General features: G+C 38.4%; 2 protein-coding genes across 3 annotated transcripts in view; one reads left to right on the top strand and one right to left on the bottom strand.

The window, feature by feature from the left end:
* Positions 1-9,919, top strand: part of FGF14 (fibroblast growth factor 14) — a 139,628-nt gene extending 129,709 nt beyond the window's left edge. The window contains exons 4-5 of the mRNA XM_058184762.1: positions 905-1,103; positions 6,642-9,919. Coding sequence (XP_058040745.1) covers positions 905-1,103; positions 6,642-6,778 — 336 coding nt within the window. The 3' untranslated portion in view covers positions 6,779-9,919. The remainder of the gene's footprint in view (positions 1-904; positions 1,104-6,641) is intronic.
* Positions 9,920-9,972: 53 nt separating this feature from the next.
* The window catches only part of ITGBL1 (integrin subunit beta like 1), a 218,778-nt gene continuing 211,710 nt past the window's right edge, over positions 9,973-17,040 (bottom strand). Inside the window, exon 12 of one of the 2 annotated variants that reach the window (XM_058184760.1) lies at positions 9,973-13,706. The gene's annotated coding sequence lies outside the window, so the exon portion shown is untranslated. The remainder of the gene's footprint in view (positions 13,707-17,040) is intronic. The other variant, XM_058184761.1, reaches the window with a different exon arrangement.

Genomic DNA, 17,040 nt, shown 5'->3' with positions numbered 1-17,040 from the left:
AGTTACCAAGCATCTGAATTTTGATCACATAATCTTGGGGAAGCTGCAAAAGTCGTAACTGTGAAAAATGATCATAAGTCACTTTTTTCAGTGCCGTTGTATCTCTGAACAACGGTCACTAAACAAACTGTTATAAGTTGAGGACATTCATTTCATTTAATGAATGTGTCCCAAAAGTTAAAAATAATAATAATAATCATGGGTTTAATTACCAGGATCTGCCCAAGTATTGTGGCCCTCTGCAAAATTCCACCTGGATTAAACGTCACAAACAACATACCATATTTCCCTGAAAAGATTGGGTTTTATTTTCTTTTGGCTCCAAAATAAGCACTAGGACAGTCTTTCTTTTTTCCCCATGAATGGGAGGCCCACTTTTTCTGCTTTCTTGCGGCAGGGCAGCACGCCAAGTAGCATCCAGGCCATCCACACCTTGACACCTGCCTCACCTCACCTCACAGCCATGGCACCAACACGCCACTCAGCCTCCTGCTCTGTTGCAGCCATGAGCAAACAGAAGAACTGGGCCAGTGCTCCTGCTGCACATGGCTGCTGGTGTTGCCACCGCAAAGCAGGTGTCAGGGTGAGATGGCCTGGCTGCAGACACCCTGAGGTAAGCTGGTGCAAGGGCACATGGGGTAGTTCCACCACCCCGCCTTACCTCATAGCCACAGCCCTGCGAGCAGCCAGATGGAATGGGCAGGCAGCCAGCTGTGCAGGGTCTTAAGTGGGGCTTATTTTGGAGGTAGGGTTTATATTAGGCGCAAGGGGTAAAAAATGATGCTAGGGCTTATTTTTGGATAGGTCTTATTTTTGGGGAAACAGGGTACTAGCAAGTAACACAAAGAACAACCACAGCCACTGGTTGGAATTTTCCTCTTAACTTCTTTTCTTTCTTTCACAGGAACTTTTTACACCAGAATGTAAGTTTAAGGAGTCCGTTTTTGAAAACTATTATGTAATCTACTCGTCGATGTTGTACAGACAGCAAGAGTCGGGTAGGGCCTGGTTCTTGGGACTCAACAAAGAAGGGCAAGTCATGAAAGGCAATAGAGTGAAGAAAACAAAACCAGCAGCTCATTTTCTACCGAAGCCATTGGAAGGTAAGCTGACTTTGACACAGCATCACATGTATCAAAACATTGCAAAAAACCTATCACCTTTCAGGTTGACTTTCAAATGATAACCGCTCTGGTTCCCTTGCATGTGCTTCCTAACACTCTGTTTGATACCTCCCTACTTCGGATTTTGTGTCTGACTTTTTTTTTTAATACCTGAAAAGAATATGGATGAAAAGCTCTTTGGTGGCAATCTTTGAACTGGGGCAGGAATATGGAAAGCTTTTTTGAAAGCAAATTCCAACATCACCAAGTCTGAACGTGTGAAAGACTCTCCCAGTCTTGCTAAAAACTCAGCAAGTGACAATAGAGAAATCATCCTGCTTTTACTCTCAGCCCTTTTAAACACTATGGGGTGAGAAAAGTATTGATCTCTCTTATTGAGCTGCCAGCCTGCGGAGCTGGCAATGGAGTTGGAAAGCGATGAGGCTGAGGAAAAGCATGGGCCAGTCCTGGAGGCTGGGGAAGGCCCGATGAGGGCTCTGCGTTGGAGGCTGAGGTGGGGCCAGGGCCATCGGGGAGTGATGTGTGGACTCCAGAGCCTCCAGAGCCTGACAGTAGTGAGGCAAAGGAACAGGAGGAGCCTGTTCCTAATGTACACATGAGAAGAGCTGCCAGAAGGCAAGAGTAGCTCAAGCAAAGAGGACGATTCGGGAGTAGGGCCAAGAGATGATTGGCCCCTCCCATAAGGCTTAAAAGACCAGCAATGGTGTTTGGGCTTTGCTGGAAAAACAACGTTGATAGCTTTGTCTTCTTGCATTTATTTTGTATTGGTGTTTTCTGAACTTTTGCCAAGAAAGGCCTTTGGCAGTTTGCCTAATTAGACCAAGGTTAGTCTAATAGGACTGAGGAATTTGTGTTGGGAGGAATTTGTTTTAATTTAGTTGAACTACATTGAGAATGAAGTAATTCTCAGCTGTTCGACTAAAGTTTATTTGTTTTACACTGACTGAGTTTCCTATTAACCAACTGGGGCCTGGGTCACAACAAGCTGTTGTAAGGATTTCTGAGGTAATGTATATGAATGATTTTGTTTGAAAGTACAAAATATGATAACTCTGTTATTCCAAAGGAAAAATCAGAGCCCAAGGTGAAATTTAAAAAAAAAATCACCTGGGGAAACTTCGTTCACAGTATGTTCTTCTTTATATCTAATAATAGTAGTAATAAATGCCTTGGGTGCAATCCCAAAACCTCTGGAGCATTACTTTTACACCAGCAGCACTGACAAAATTACTATCAGTCATTTGCAAAAAGGCTTCTTTCTTTGGAACAGTTTGCATCCTATGACGATAGCTTTATCATCATCAAACAACAATATCCCCTATCCCAGCTCTTTGGGAAGGATTTATTTGGCATAAAAATGTCAAATCGGTCTAAACATCTGGCTGACTGTGACTACCCATAATCATAATGAAGTCTCAATGCATACGAAGGCCGCTGTGATTTCACATTGTTATATATAATAATAATAATAATAAAGAAAACATGGATAGTAACAATAATAATTGGTACCTTGTGTACAATCCAAAGCAATAGGAGTATCATTTGAATGCTCTTGGCATTGACAAAATCGGTAAATTGCAAAAGGCAACTTTACATGGAACAGCTTATATTCTGGACTTGATAGGTAGATAAAAATGTCAAATCCAGTCTAAATGCTGAGTGTGCGATCAAATGTGCATTAAAGATCCTCTGAAGCCGTCTGATATTGCTTTCCCCTGTTGCTTGAATTATTTCTCTTGGTAGCCCCTCTATTCCTGGGGCTTTGTATTTGAGTGACTTCTTGCCACTTAATTAGCATTTCTGGCTCTAGCGCTGTTGATTTGTGGTTTTACGTTGCTTCTTTGTGATACTCTCCTAGAGATTTAAGAAGCTCTTGCAAGTGTTCTTTCCATACTGTTAAAGTTACTAATCATTTCTGACCTGAATCTTTCTACAATTTCACAGGTGCCCTATGCTTCAACAAACTTCCAACATTTATATGGCCCTTTCCCAGTAATTTTAGTCACTTATATAAAGATTGGCAGACTTTGAGTGCCTACTGAAAATCCATCACCAGTTGTTAAATATTATCTTGTCTTTTCATTTCATTTTTTAATGCTTCTCATTTATAATGCTGTTCTGTGACCCTAATATTTTTTTTTAAAAAATGTATAGAGGTCAAATACTACCGATGGATCACTTGTGTGTAATTTTCCATGATCTTTGATGATATAGAACAGGGGTCTCCAACCTTGGTCCCTTTAAGACTTGTGGACTTCAACACCCAGAGTTCTTCAGCCAGCTTTGAGAGTTGAAGTCCACAAGTCTTAAAGGGACCAAGGTTGGAGACCCCTGATATAGAACATACCATAGGATTCTACCAAAGTATAGTCCATTGTGTATCTGAGATATTATACATGTAGCCCTCATTTAGCTTCTGCCTTCTCCAGTGACCTTTCATAATTGTAACTTCAATGAAAGAGTAACTGTATAACCAATGCTTGCATTTATGACCTTTGCAAATCTGTAAAAGCAAAATAAAACTGCTATAAGATAGTAAGCCGAACGGAAGGGAAGGGAATAGATTTATTGGCCAAGTGTCTGGACACGCAAGGACACGCAAGGAATTTGTGTCCAGTGCATAAGCTCTCAGTGTCCACATAAACAACAAAGTGATAAGTCATAATCATAAGTCATAAGATACAATCCTAAATCATAAGATACAAACAACAACTGATAATCATAATATATCAATAGGAGAAGGTAGTAGGAGATGAGAGGTAAGAAAGATGAAAAGATAAGAAGGATAATAGCAATACAGCCTACTAAATCTGTGCAGGCAGGCAGGCAGGCAGGCAGGAAAGAAGGAAGGAAGGAAGGAAAGGTCAGAGTTTCAGCGTTCGAATCCCTAGTACAGGTCTCCTGCGTGGGCAAGGGGTTGGACTAGATGACCTCCAAGGTCCCTTCCAACTCTGTTACTGTTATTAAATATCTTTAGGCATAAGACAGTGCTATGGGAGTTAAGTGTTTAGCAGAGTGATAGCATGGGGGGAAGAAACAATTTTTGTGAATTGCTGTTTTGGCATGGATATCTTGAGGGAAGAAGTTGAAACAGTTTATGTCCAGGCTGTGAGGGGTCTATAGATATTTTCTCAGCCCTCTTTCTGGTTTGTGCAGTATACAGGTCCTCAGTGGAAGGCAGGCTGGTTGCAATTATTTTTTCTGCAGTGCTAACTATCTGTTGAAGTCTGTACCTCTCCTGTTTGGTTGCTCTGCCAAATCAGACAGTTATAAAGGTTCAAATGACAGACTCAGTAATTCCTCTGTAGAACTATGTCAGCAGATCCTTGGGCCGTCTGAGTTAATGCAGTTGCGCCTTTTTAATGATGTTAAATGTTCTAATGTTAAGTGTCTATTTCAAGCCCTGGGAGATTATAAAACCCAAACACCTGAAAGTCTCTGCTGTTGATACTGTGTTGTCTAATACTGTAAGAGGTGGTAGAATGGGAGGGTTTCTTCTAAAATACACTCTCATCTCTAGTTTTAAGAGTGTTCAGGTCCAGATTCTTCCGCTGGTGACTGCTTTGGTTCACAAACAAGTTTCCAGTCCTAATTATGGTTGTTAAAGGAGTATAACCTGTATCTTAAATCTTAATCTCATGTTTCTCTCCAACAACTTTTAACAGGATATTACATATTTTGAATATTAGACATTTAGTACACTTTGATAGTTCCAATTTAAGACAATTATTTACAATGCTATCACTGTATTTTTAACAAAGTGACTCATTTTGTTAATTTATAATCAATTGAAGTTCATATATGCCAATTTCCACTTTAAAAAAATCTTCTGGCATTGCTTTATTATTTGTAAAGTAATCCCTCAATCTAAACAAGTTTTGCTGCCTCAACATATCATTAGATAACTCTCCTAAATTATTCAGGAAAGAACCACAACTGATAACTGGCATTAAGGAGAAGGATGGAGTTAATGTTTCCCCAGTACTTGCAAATCTGCAAAGCACATATGCATATTTGTGTATGTGTATGCATGTGTATGTGTATGTATGTACAGATACATATATATATACATACACAGAGAGAGAGTATATGCTTTCATAAAATATATCAGTGCTGCTCTTTGATTTCACTTAGTGCGCATCAGACACACACACACATGTTAGAATTAAGATATATCAGAAATAGGAAAACAAGTTGGATAGCTATTTTGCCCACAACAGAATGGATTAACTTGTCCAAATCAGATAAAGTGGTGCACTTTTTCTTTTTTTACATTGATTTCAACAGCAAGATATAATTTAATACGTTTGGTTCAGCTAAAATTTCTTAGAATATTAATTCCTAAATATTTTATTGACTTTCGAAGATTTGAACGTCATAATGCTTCTTAATTTCTTTCCATAGCTTTCTGCCTCTATGTATGAAAAACAATTCTGTTTTTTGATAGCTAATTTTAAATCTTGCTATATTTCCATTGCTGATCATGTATTGGATAATTATTGGCGGTTTTTAATTAGTTTAAATAAAAACGTTGTAATGTTATTGGCACTTACTTTCACATCCTGCTCGCATAAAAATGTACCGTCTTACAAACGTTCATTATTTTGGATTGATGCATATTCTAAAGTTAGAGCTTTTCCATGGAGATAGAAGTTCACATATATCCACAGCATATGTTATGCTGACTTTAGCATGTTATTTATAAATATCCCTTGATATCACATAATAAATAAAATGGAAACAAAGAAAGCCAAGTTTAAGTAATCAAAAATAATGACAATTTGTCAGAATTCCATTCATGGCTCTTTTGTGGTAAATTCTGCTGAGTTCAATATTGCTTAATCTGGGTAAGTGAAAATCAGATTATGCTTTAATCATGCTGAATAAACTATTAGGGTGGACACTAAAGATCCTGCTCTATATTAGCCAGTTTAGCTGTATACTAAACAAGAGTATGTGAGCCACTGCTACTGACTGATGTTTTAAATGGTTCTCTCTTCCCCCACTTGGCACATTTTACACAGAAATGGCAGAGACCTTCTCCTTTGCATGTTAATGCCCTTCAGTCCTCACGCCATTTACAATTCACATTTTCGCTAATAAAAACAGTTTTGTGGCATGATATATCTTAGTCACAATGTTGTTTTTGCTGCAACCGAATAATACAGCTGCCTTTCTAGACTTTTCCACAAACAGTAAAACAAATTTTGAAAATGGGCAGACAGACACTCTAATTTAAATACGTCTTTAATTTTAATCAGCTTTGCTTAGACTGCACATATTTTACACTTCGCTTTTTAATCGTAGATATATCTGAGGGAAGTCGCTATGTGGCCAAAACACGAATATGTATGTGTTGATTTATATTGTGTTATATTAAAAAAACAACAACAACCTCAGCTCTGCATCCGGTTAAGGAAGGGTGCTGTGATATTTTGCACTGAAATAAGTGCAGAAACAAATTTTGCTTGCATGTTTGACTTAACATGGATTTCTCTTTTCTCCCTAATACTATAGTTGCCATGTACCGAGAACCCTCTCTACATGATGTTGGGGAAACAGTGCCAAAGGCTGGGGTGACGCCAAGTAAAAGCACAAGTGCATCGGCAATAATGAATGGAGGAAAACCAGTGAACAAGAGTAAGACCACATAGCCAGAGCCTTGTGGATGTTGTGACTTATTGAACTCTCTATGTACAGCTGAGCACTTTATCCTTGCAAGACTATCCCACTCTGGTGTCTGCGGATTGGCTGGAAGCAAGCGACGGCTTGCTCTGTGCTCCTTCCAAATCTGTAACTCCTCCCACAGCAAAGACTTTTGGATGACCAGCTGAACTCCGACCATAGAATGCCCCACCAGATATGGAATGCCTTTTAATCTCTTTTCTGTGACTGTGACACCTCATGTGAATGGCATACTTCACAAGTACACTTGATATCTCTTGCCTGCTGACAGTTACCCATAACTCCCCCTTTGGAGCCCAGGAGACCCCCGTGTTTTAAGTTCGATTTTGTAGCCCACAGAATAATAACAAGTAATTTCTAGATAGATGCTGTAAAACCTGTGCTATTATGGATTTTTTCTTCCTCCTCTTTTTTATGAGGCTGCTTGCTCCGCTGTCTGTGTGACTCCTTTGCAGGGATTATGTTTTGCTCAGATTGAAGTGTTGCTGATGGTTTAGTTTTGGAAAGCAATCAGAGAATTAGGGGAGCCTTCAAAACCCTGTTAGGGATCATACCTGTAAAAGATAGGATCATTGCAAATAAGGATTCTGCTTGAATACAGCTCCAGTATGTTCCCAAGGAGGGAAAAGCATCACGTGTGGCTAGTCAACAACCTTTCAAGGCCAATGTTTGATACCCCCTGTGTGTGCGTGTGTGTGTTTTATACATATCACAGACTTACTGGTAATGGTAACATTTGCCTTGCCCAGCGAGCAAGACCCACATATTTTTAAGAAAGTGGGTCCAAAGAACTCTGTAGGCCTTGTAGGCCTGAATTAAGGCTCATTTTTCATCTACTAGTACTCATTATCTGAAATTCAAAAGAAAAAAAATTAGAATGAATGGGAATTCTGCTACCTACAGTCTCTTTCGAAACAATAGATTCCTTCTCCTGTTTTTAAACAATGGAACGTAATCCCATCTTTATTTATGGCTATAGTTCACTCTTACTCAGCAAAGCATGGGCAAGAAAGTTGTGTTTTTTCTCTGCAGCACCAATGCAAAAGATAGTTACCGATTATACGTTAATATTTTCAGTGTTAAAAAGAGAAGAAAGATTTTAAACATATTTGAAGGATTCCTTTGCATTTCTTTGATAGCTTAGCATGCAAAGTCCAGGCAATATATTATTTTATCTATACCACAGCACTATGTTTCCAGTCCAGCTTCTTAGGATATTATGGCCACCAAATTGCTAGATTTTCGGTGCCTTGCATTTATCTTATTATTTTGGTTTTCCCTGTATTCTACAAATTTAAGCAAATTCTAACAAAAGAACAAGGTCAAGAATGTTTCTCTTTTGATTACTAAATGAAATAAATACTAGTATTTTTTTGGATAGAGAGCCTTGAGGCCAAAATGAAAGAATAGTAACAGGCTATTCTTACAAAACACTCTTAGACAAATGGATACATTTTTGAAAGTAGATTACTGGGAAACTAAATTGAAAACAGAAAGCATGATGTGGACCAAAATGTATCTTTGTTCCAGATAATCATGTATGAAAAGTCTAAACATTTGCACTCGTGTTTGTTTTCCATTTCAATTTTGGAACTTTTTTTTTCCAATGTGGTTTTAAATACTGATTTACTTTTCATAGTTATTATGGAATGTTCAGATTTCCTATTTGGTTTGGTGGTAACAGATTAAACTTTGAATTAACTCTTGAATCTTGATTCATATCAGCTTCTATTTGAATAAGTAAGCCCTTAAGGTATGTGTGAATAGATCGCACATTGCTACAAGGTTATTCATATACAACAGGAGTATTTGAACCTCCAATTCCTTGGTTTCTCCATACATGGTAAGAGGCTTCTTTTGATTTCTTTCAGCCACACAAGTGAAGCACATTAAACATTATTCTGTTCCCAGAATTTAGTAGCATTTTTAAAATAACAACAAAAAAGATTAAGGTGTTTTACAACAAAGGAAAGCATTGGCGGACAAAAATGAACCATAAACATCCTTTTCCTCCTCGGCTTCTAGAGAAGGAATATCTTAGCCAGCTTTGCTTGGCTGAGGAATTGTGGTAGTTGAAGTCCACAAGTCTTAAAGTTGCCAACTTTGGACACCCCTGTCTTAGAGGTTCCCCTTGGGAAGAAGGCTTTTTTGATTTTATCCCCACACAGGGTAGAAAGGAGTCATTGTGGTTCCCCACAAGTGGATCAGCAGTGGCCTGGGGGGACTTCAGAAGCCATGCTATTTCAGTTGCTCTGCCTAGTAGACACAGAATTGGTGTCTGCCCAACTCTGCCAGCCCGTCACATTTTAGTCTGAATTTTGAAATGTTTTGTGGTTTTTTTTTCTAGAGCCCCAGTTATTAGAGACTGCTTACTTTGATTTTCAGTATACTTTCTGTACTGTGCAACTGAAAGCTCTAAAACAAAAGTACAAAATAAAAAGTGTGAAATGTATTATTTCCCTTTCATTTTGATGATGATGATGATGATGATGATGATGTATGAAGCTGGAGAGGGACAGGTTTGGGGGCTTGGTGAATCACCTCAGGACTTGGAACCAAACATAAAGCATCAAGCATAAGGTGAGGTAACATCAGTTTGTCAACTCATTTTATAATGCCAGTAAGATATTTTTTTCTACACCTGCTGCTCCAGACTTGTACTCATTACATAATTCTTCTGCTGGGGCACCTTTTTTTCCTCTGTCCATGTACAAAGAAGCTTTGGAGCCAGAATCAAGGTTAGCCCAAGGGAACTATTCTCTTTCGCCAGTTGCAATACATTCCCTTAATTTTTACATTCGTGCCCATACTGCCATGTCAACCAGCCATGTAGTTAAATAAGAAGACCGAGTTCATGTTTGTAAATGATTGACACTGTATACTATAAGTAGAACACACATATTCTCCTCTTTGTTGTAATGGGTGTAGATTGCCTTCACACCTTCCATGACTGGGAGGATCTTAAATAAGCTTATTTGAGAATCTGAATCCATTTCAGCACAGAGGAGAGAACGTGGGGTTCCTTGTGCTTTAGTTACTTTTTTAAGTTTGTCTCATCTGTTTGCATGGGAAAAGGATGGTAATAATGAATTGCATGTAGTAGGCTATATGTATCAGACCTGTTGGTATGTACTGCAAAACTGACATACATATAAGCAACAAGTTTGTCTGCATTGTACAGTTTGTGTTTATTACCATTTTGTTGTATACACAGATACAGCATATTGAATAAAATATTTATATGAAACACATATTTAAAAATACCCTTTACATATTTTTTTTTTAAAATGTGCAAAGTAGCACAGCATCGGTTGCAGCATAACGAGACATGGAAATAATTTGGCAAAACCCAATTCTCTTTCCCCAGATCATACCAAAGAAAATCTGAAGAAGGTCCTTGGATTATTACATCTCTTGCTGTTTTCCAGGACATGATGACACCTTTGGTTCCCTTTCAAATTAAATTTGCTGTCATGTGAAACTTACTTTTCGGCTGCCTGTTATTTCCTAAAGAACTGTACAGTAAATCTGATGGAATCAATTTGTAACTATAGATTGTGTGTTTTATACTTCCATGTACACTCTATGACTGAGCCTTCTCCATTAAGTTCTCTCATTTGGATCTTAATCCACAAGTCAGTTGCTGGAGCGCCTGAAACAGAGGCAATATTATCAATAAAGATGGTGATGATAGACCAGTCAAGTCATACACATCTAATTCAATTGGGGGAGTTGGAATCCGCCCCCACTTAGGCTGGCGTTCATATCTACAGAGAGGACACTGTCCACTGGTGCATTGAGAAATCATTGTAAATTAAAGGGCAAGGTACAGAAGCAAGAATTATTGCACTGGTTCCTGCATCCCCCCTCCATAATGAGTGGGATCATAAAGTTGTATGTGGATCTTCTGTTTCAGAAGATTGATTTGATAGATAGATAGATAGATAGATAGATAGATAGATAGATAGATAGATAGATAGATAGATAGATAATACATACATACATACACACACATATGTATATTCTGAAATTTTCTCCCAAAACAAGCCTTAGCCTTTATTTAATTTGGCTTTTCATTTGGAACATCTCAACCTAAAAAGAAATCCCTTGAGCAAACTTAGTTTTACTCACTAGCATCTGCTTAAATTTAGTCTTAAGAGGCAAAATGAAAAAACAACAACACATTTTGGGTAAAATATTATTAAACAAAATGTGAGTTAACTCTTTCTTTCGTTTCTTGCCAAAATATTAGATAAGTAGATCTTTCCCATCTTTTCCCATTTCCTAGTTAGCCCTACTAGTTCAGCAACATTCATGAATTCCATATCAAAATATGGAATTTATCTCTATATATTTATGATATCTAATCCTCTTGAATCCACTCTATGTAGTAAAACAACTAACAATTAAAGTGAAACTGGAGTTTTGGCTAAAACCTACCCAATGGTTGTGCCACAATAGTGCAACAGCTGATTTGACTTACAATATATATTATCTAATTTATTGCCAAGAAATTTGGAATTTGGTCTAGACCAGTGTTCCCAGCCTTGGCAACTTTAAAATGTGTGGTTTTCAACTCCCATCTTAAAGTTGGTAAATTATGTAAGCAATATAGCCCAAGGCCACAAATACCCAAACACCAATGTTTAAAAATGCTTGTTTAACACAACATTTGCAGTATATAAAAAGCATTAAGGTGATTGCTCAAAGAAGTAGCCTGAGTATCTTCTTCCAACATCCTTTTGTTCAGAGCTGCTTCTGCTGGGATGCATAAAGCTAGTTTGATTACTATGTGGGAGTAGATGTGTAATAATTCTTTTTCATTAGACTTACATTAACCTCCCAAAGAAATTTTCAAAGTTGTTGAATGTCAAAAGCTAGTGATGTCTGTTTTCACAATTAGCTAGCATTCTGATGTGGTGGCTTTCTATGTGCCAAGGGCTTAATTAAGAAGAAACATTCAAACATACAGGATTTCATCTGCACTTTTAAATAAGAATAAACCTTCTACTGCTAGTTGTTCCTGAATGTTTAATTGGCTTTAAAATAATATCTTTATTTTGAAATTGTTAATGTGTATCCCTGCAGAAATGAATAATTGTGCACTGGAGTTCTGCTTAATAGCAAATTCTGCTATCTACTCCCCCAAATCTATAAATGAGATTAGAACTGTGTACAAGTTATTCAATGGCTTCTTAGTCCCTTATTCTTTCCCAATCTTCCCTATCAAAAGAGTCATTTATTTTATATGTAGCATGTGATGTAATAATATTAGTTATAAACAAGGACAGAGATCTAATCTTATCCCAGATGCACTATGGAGTGGGAGATTTAATCATTCCCTCCCATCATCAATAAACCTAGAATTCTTTGGTGAAATGGCCCATTGCTACCAATTATTAACTGGAAGTTTGAACAAACATCACTTGAACAAGCAGCCAGATTTTTTTATGTATGATAGCTGGCTTTTTCTATCATGATAAATGGGTGGTGGGGGGTGGGGATGGAGGTTGCCAGGTTGTTAATTTTGTGCTCTTTTTACAGGGTGTTACAGATGGAACCACTTGTTGATACTTGGAATGCTAACCCTCAAAATTCACCATGAAAAACCCTTTTTGTCACTTGCAAATGTTTGTTCCGGATTGGTTAAAAACAACCGCAACATGTTTCTGTTTTAATACATTCTATTGCACAGCTGCAACCGATTTTACTTTGCAATCTGAATAATTTATTGCAGGCTGATATTTGGAGATACTGGAATTAGAGGATGACATAAAAAGGACAGAATAATAATCTCTGCTGTGCTGGAAAACGAAGTATGCTGTTTCATAGCAATGCTGGAAAATGAATGAATGAACGCTTCATTGTGGCCAGTGAGCAGAAAAATTAGTACACTGGTAAAGCTGGCAATAAAACAGCAAATAAAAGAATTAAAGATAACAGCAAGGTAACTCACGACATTAAAAAAAAACTTTGCCTCAGGCTCTCTTCTACATTCACTAAAACAGGATTTTGCGACAGAAATTCAAGAAATTAAGTCATTCTGGCCTGATCTGACAGTAACAAAATGCTGGAAGGATGGTGGAGTTTTGAGCATAAGTTCCTATAAAGAATGTAAAGATTCTTATTAATTCTTCTTAGATACTAATAATATGGTTATAATTGTTGAGCTGTTATTAGTTTAATTCTATAGAGAGGAAGCCCAATATAACTGAAATCAATGAAATTAAGCAATCTGTGTTCACAAGTGACATAATTCTACCTACTACTGTATTGCCCATTCCCTTCCCCCCCAAAAAAGTAACTATTTCCACCATTACTAAAAGATTTACCAACTCTGCTTTACAAATGAGTATAAATTCTTAAACAGAAGGGCTGAAGACTGTCTTTAATGAGTTATCAGCTACTTCCCAAAAGTAATATATGACTCAGGTTTATAAACACCAATTTCAATGTAATGCATTGAATGTTAATGTTAATTCTTGGCAGGTTACAACATCTTGCTGAATTGCTTAACTGTAGATGCTAAGCAGGATCAGGGCTGTTTGGGTGGGTGACTAACAGGAAATTCCAAAGATGTAGGCTAGATGGGAAGTTGGCAAACATCTCAGAACAAAGCAATGGCAAACCAGTTCAAAACGGTCACCCAGATAAGTGTGTAAACACATACAGTATATATATTATATATATATAAAAAGTTGAACTCCAAAGACTACAAAAGAGCTCAGTAAACTTGAGCACAAGGGAGGTAAGATTTTAAACAATGGGCTGTTTTTGCAAGTATCAAGACTAAAAAAAATTCATGAATAGTAGAAAGTGATGAGGTTGTCATTGATTTTTAGCTGAAATGCTTCCAGGCTTCATGAGGGAGCAGCACAGCAAAACTTCTGCAGGAACCTGAAAAAGAGATAATGTTGCTTTAAGAGATCCAGACTAAAGTTAACGTGACTCTTAAAGCAACAACATATTTGCTCATAGCAGCATGAAAACCTGAAAAACGTTAGGCTGCTCTAATGAATCTAATGAACAGGTGCTGGATTGGCAGGCATATAAAATCCAAAACACTTTGGTAGTGTGCACAACCCTGGTCTCTGGGTGTAAATCTGGACACACATACAGTACAGTGGTGGATTGTCACCTGTTCTTGCAAACTGGTAGGAAAACTGGGGTTAGGCTCCACCCACTGACCCCGACATCATCAGGAAGCTTCTGTGCATGCGCAGAAGCAAGCGCACACATGCGAGCCCACTGCGAACCTGTAGTAAAGGTAAGTATAACCCACCCCTGGTACAGTAGTGGCCAAAATTGTGGAAACCTTTTGGGAAAAGTTTATTTTTGAGGTTTGATTGCTAATAACACCACTTTTTTTTTTGGAGTTTCAAGATAATCCTATTCCACTGCTGGAATGGCCTGGGAATAGCCCAGACCTTCTTAACCCAACTGAAAATCTACGGAGCCGACTAAAAAAACTTGTTAGTCAGAAGTGACCCAGCGATAAAACCAAGTTAATAGAAGCAATCATTCAATCTTGGTTTCACATTATAACAGCTGCAGAACTGAAAGACTTGGTTCACTCATGGGAAGATGTTGTAAGGCCGTAATTCATGCTAAAGGTTACCCAACTAAGTATTAACTGACATGGTGATAATTTTTGTAAATCTCGTTTTTTTTATGTGTTTCACTTTTCTTCTTTATAATGTAGCTACTATTCTAATAGCAAATCCTTCATAAAAGTTATTGTGTTACATTCCTGATTAAATTAGCTTTCCATTGATATATAATTTTATGGTACTACACCAAAAATAAGTGGTGTTATTAGCTAATTTTAGAAAATAGACTTTTCCCAAAAGGCACATGGGGTGGGGGGGGGGTGGGGGGTGGGATTAGATAATTCTGGTGTCCTGTTGCAATTTCATATTGCATCCATTTATTTATTAGAGGCTTTTTCCCCCCTGTTTCATTCTTATCTGCTTTTTCTAAAAAATACCCACAAAATATTTACTATAATTAAATGTATGTATTTTTGCCAACGGGAGAGTCCAGAATTCAAATTCAGCCACTGAATTGCTGCAACAAGGCAACATATTAAATTTTTTAGATTAAAATGCAAAGTTTTCCCAGACATGTAAACTATTTAACTAGTAAGCTTTTATCCCGATATTACAGAAAAAGGTAACTGTTTTGAAAAGAAGCTACTTTTTCCTCTTTGAGGAACTAAAGAGCTGGCAAATGTTGATGTACAAAATGCAATTATATGCAAATAAATCTGGGGAGGTGGGGAAGAACCATTTTTTAAAAAAAACCCTCAGTGTAACTTCACTGTGAATTAATTCTGCCATTGAAATTTCAAATAATATTCTTAGATTTTCCTCTTTTTTTTTTTTATTTTGCATTTATATCCCGCCCTTCTCCAAAGACTCAGGGCGGCTTACACCATGTCAAGCAATAGTCTTCATCCATTTGTATGTTATATACAAAGTCAACTTATTGCCCCCCAACAATTTGGGTCCTCATTTTACCTACCTTATAAAGGATGGAAGGCTGAGTCAACCTTGTATGTGTATGTGTATGTATCTTTGTATGTGTAAAGCAGGGACGCGGTGGCTCAAGGGGCTAGAACGCTGAGCTTGTTGATCAAAAGGTCGGCAGCTCAGCGGTTCGAATCCCTAGTGCTGCCGTATAATGGGGTGAGCTGCCGTTACTTGTCCCAGCTTCTGCCAACCAAGCAGTTTCGAAAGCACGTAAAAATGCAAGTAGAAAAAATAGGGACCACCTTTGGTGGGAAGGTAACAGAGTTCCATGCGCCTTTGGTGTTGAGTCATGCTGGCCAAATGACCACAGAGATGTCTTCGGACAGCGCTGGCTCTTTGGCTTTGAAACGGAGATGAGCACCGCCCCCTAGAGTCGGCAACGATTAGCACGTATGTGCGAGGGAAACCTTTGCCTTTACCTATGTGTAAAACATTCTTATGGCCTATAAGAGTGTTGATGATATAAAGCTGCCAGTGGTCTCTAGCATCCTTGAGTAGCCACCTGGACCCCAGAGCCCCACCTGGACCCATTTTGTCCCTACTACTAGTTCAATTCTGGCAATGATTCATCATTACAAAGTGAAACATATAGTGAATAATGAGTTATTAGATGATTTCTAGCCCGCTTACTGGATCTAGAACATTTAGGCACTGCCTCTTTGGTCACACCCACTGCACTCCTAGCCAACCAGGGCCGTCAAACCACAGTGGGCTTTTCTCATCTGTTGGGCCTCTGCCAGAGATGGTCCATCACTAAACCCCCCTGGCTCCCCCCACACCCAGCCCTTCGTCCTGGCCCATACCCTGAAGCATGGTTTTACCCAGGCGTTTCACTGCACAGGACCAACACAAGAAGCCACCAGCCAATTGGTTGGTAGGTGGCAGCGATGGCGCTGGGGGGCAGTATGTGATTGCTGGTAAGTGGGGTGATTGTGGGGGCTTCTGAATTGTTCTGGCAGTACCTATGCCCACATAGTAGTCCTCTTCTGTATCCGTTTGCCACATAGAATGCATATTATCTTATTTTACTTTTGGGGGGTGGAAATACATTTGTATGCATATCTGTATACACACAGCTGATACCGACTTACTTTTGTATGCTGAGAACAATTTATAATAACAACGGCACTTTGACTCATATACCACTCCATAGTGTTCTTCAGCACTCTCTCAGCAGTTTACAAATGGCAGCATATTGTCCCCAACAATCTGGGTCCTCATTTTACCAACCTCGCAAGGACGGAAGGCTGGGTCAACCTTGAGCCTGTCAGGATCAAACTCCTGGCAGTGGGTAGAGTTAGATTGCAATACTGCATTCTAACCGCTGCGCCACTATGGCTATGTAACACACATACACACGCACGAATGCGCACAAAGACACACACACAAAGATATTCCAAACAGAATTGTCCAAGTATATATTTGATATTTTAAACAAAAAGAGCATTTTTAATGCAATTGAAAGGAGAGACAAACAGAATTCACCTTGCCAAGCATGAATTATTTCTCTGCTGCTTAGTACCCCATAGCATTGTTGGGCCGTGTTGCCAGATTATTATTATTCTTTTGCTGTCACCACCTTTGTTCCCATTTATTTTGTAATCCACCTACTTGTGGTTAAGTATGTACTGAAAGTGACTTCTTCCTGTTGGTCATCATACCAGGTGAAATGTTCTGACAAGACTGGCAAAATCATAACC

This window comes from Ahaetulla prasina, chromosome 5 (genome assembly GCF_028640845.1).
Source record: "Ahaetulla prasina isolate Xishuangbanna chromosome 5, ASM2864084v1, whole genome shotgun sequence".
Lineage (NCBI taxonomy): Eukaryota > Metazoa > Chordata > Lepidosauria > Squamata > Colubridae > Ahaetulla > Ahaetulla prasina.
Note: the sequence above shows the minus strand (reverse complement) of the source record. Positions and strands in the feature narration are given on the sequence as shown.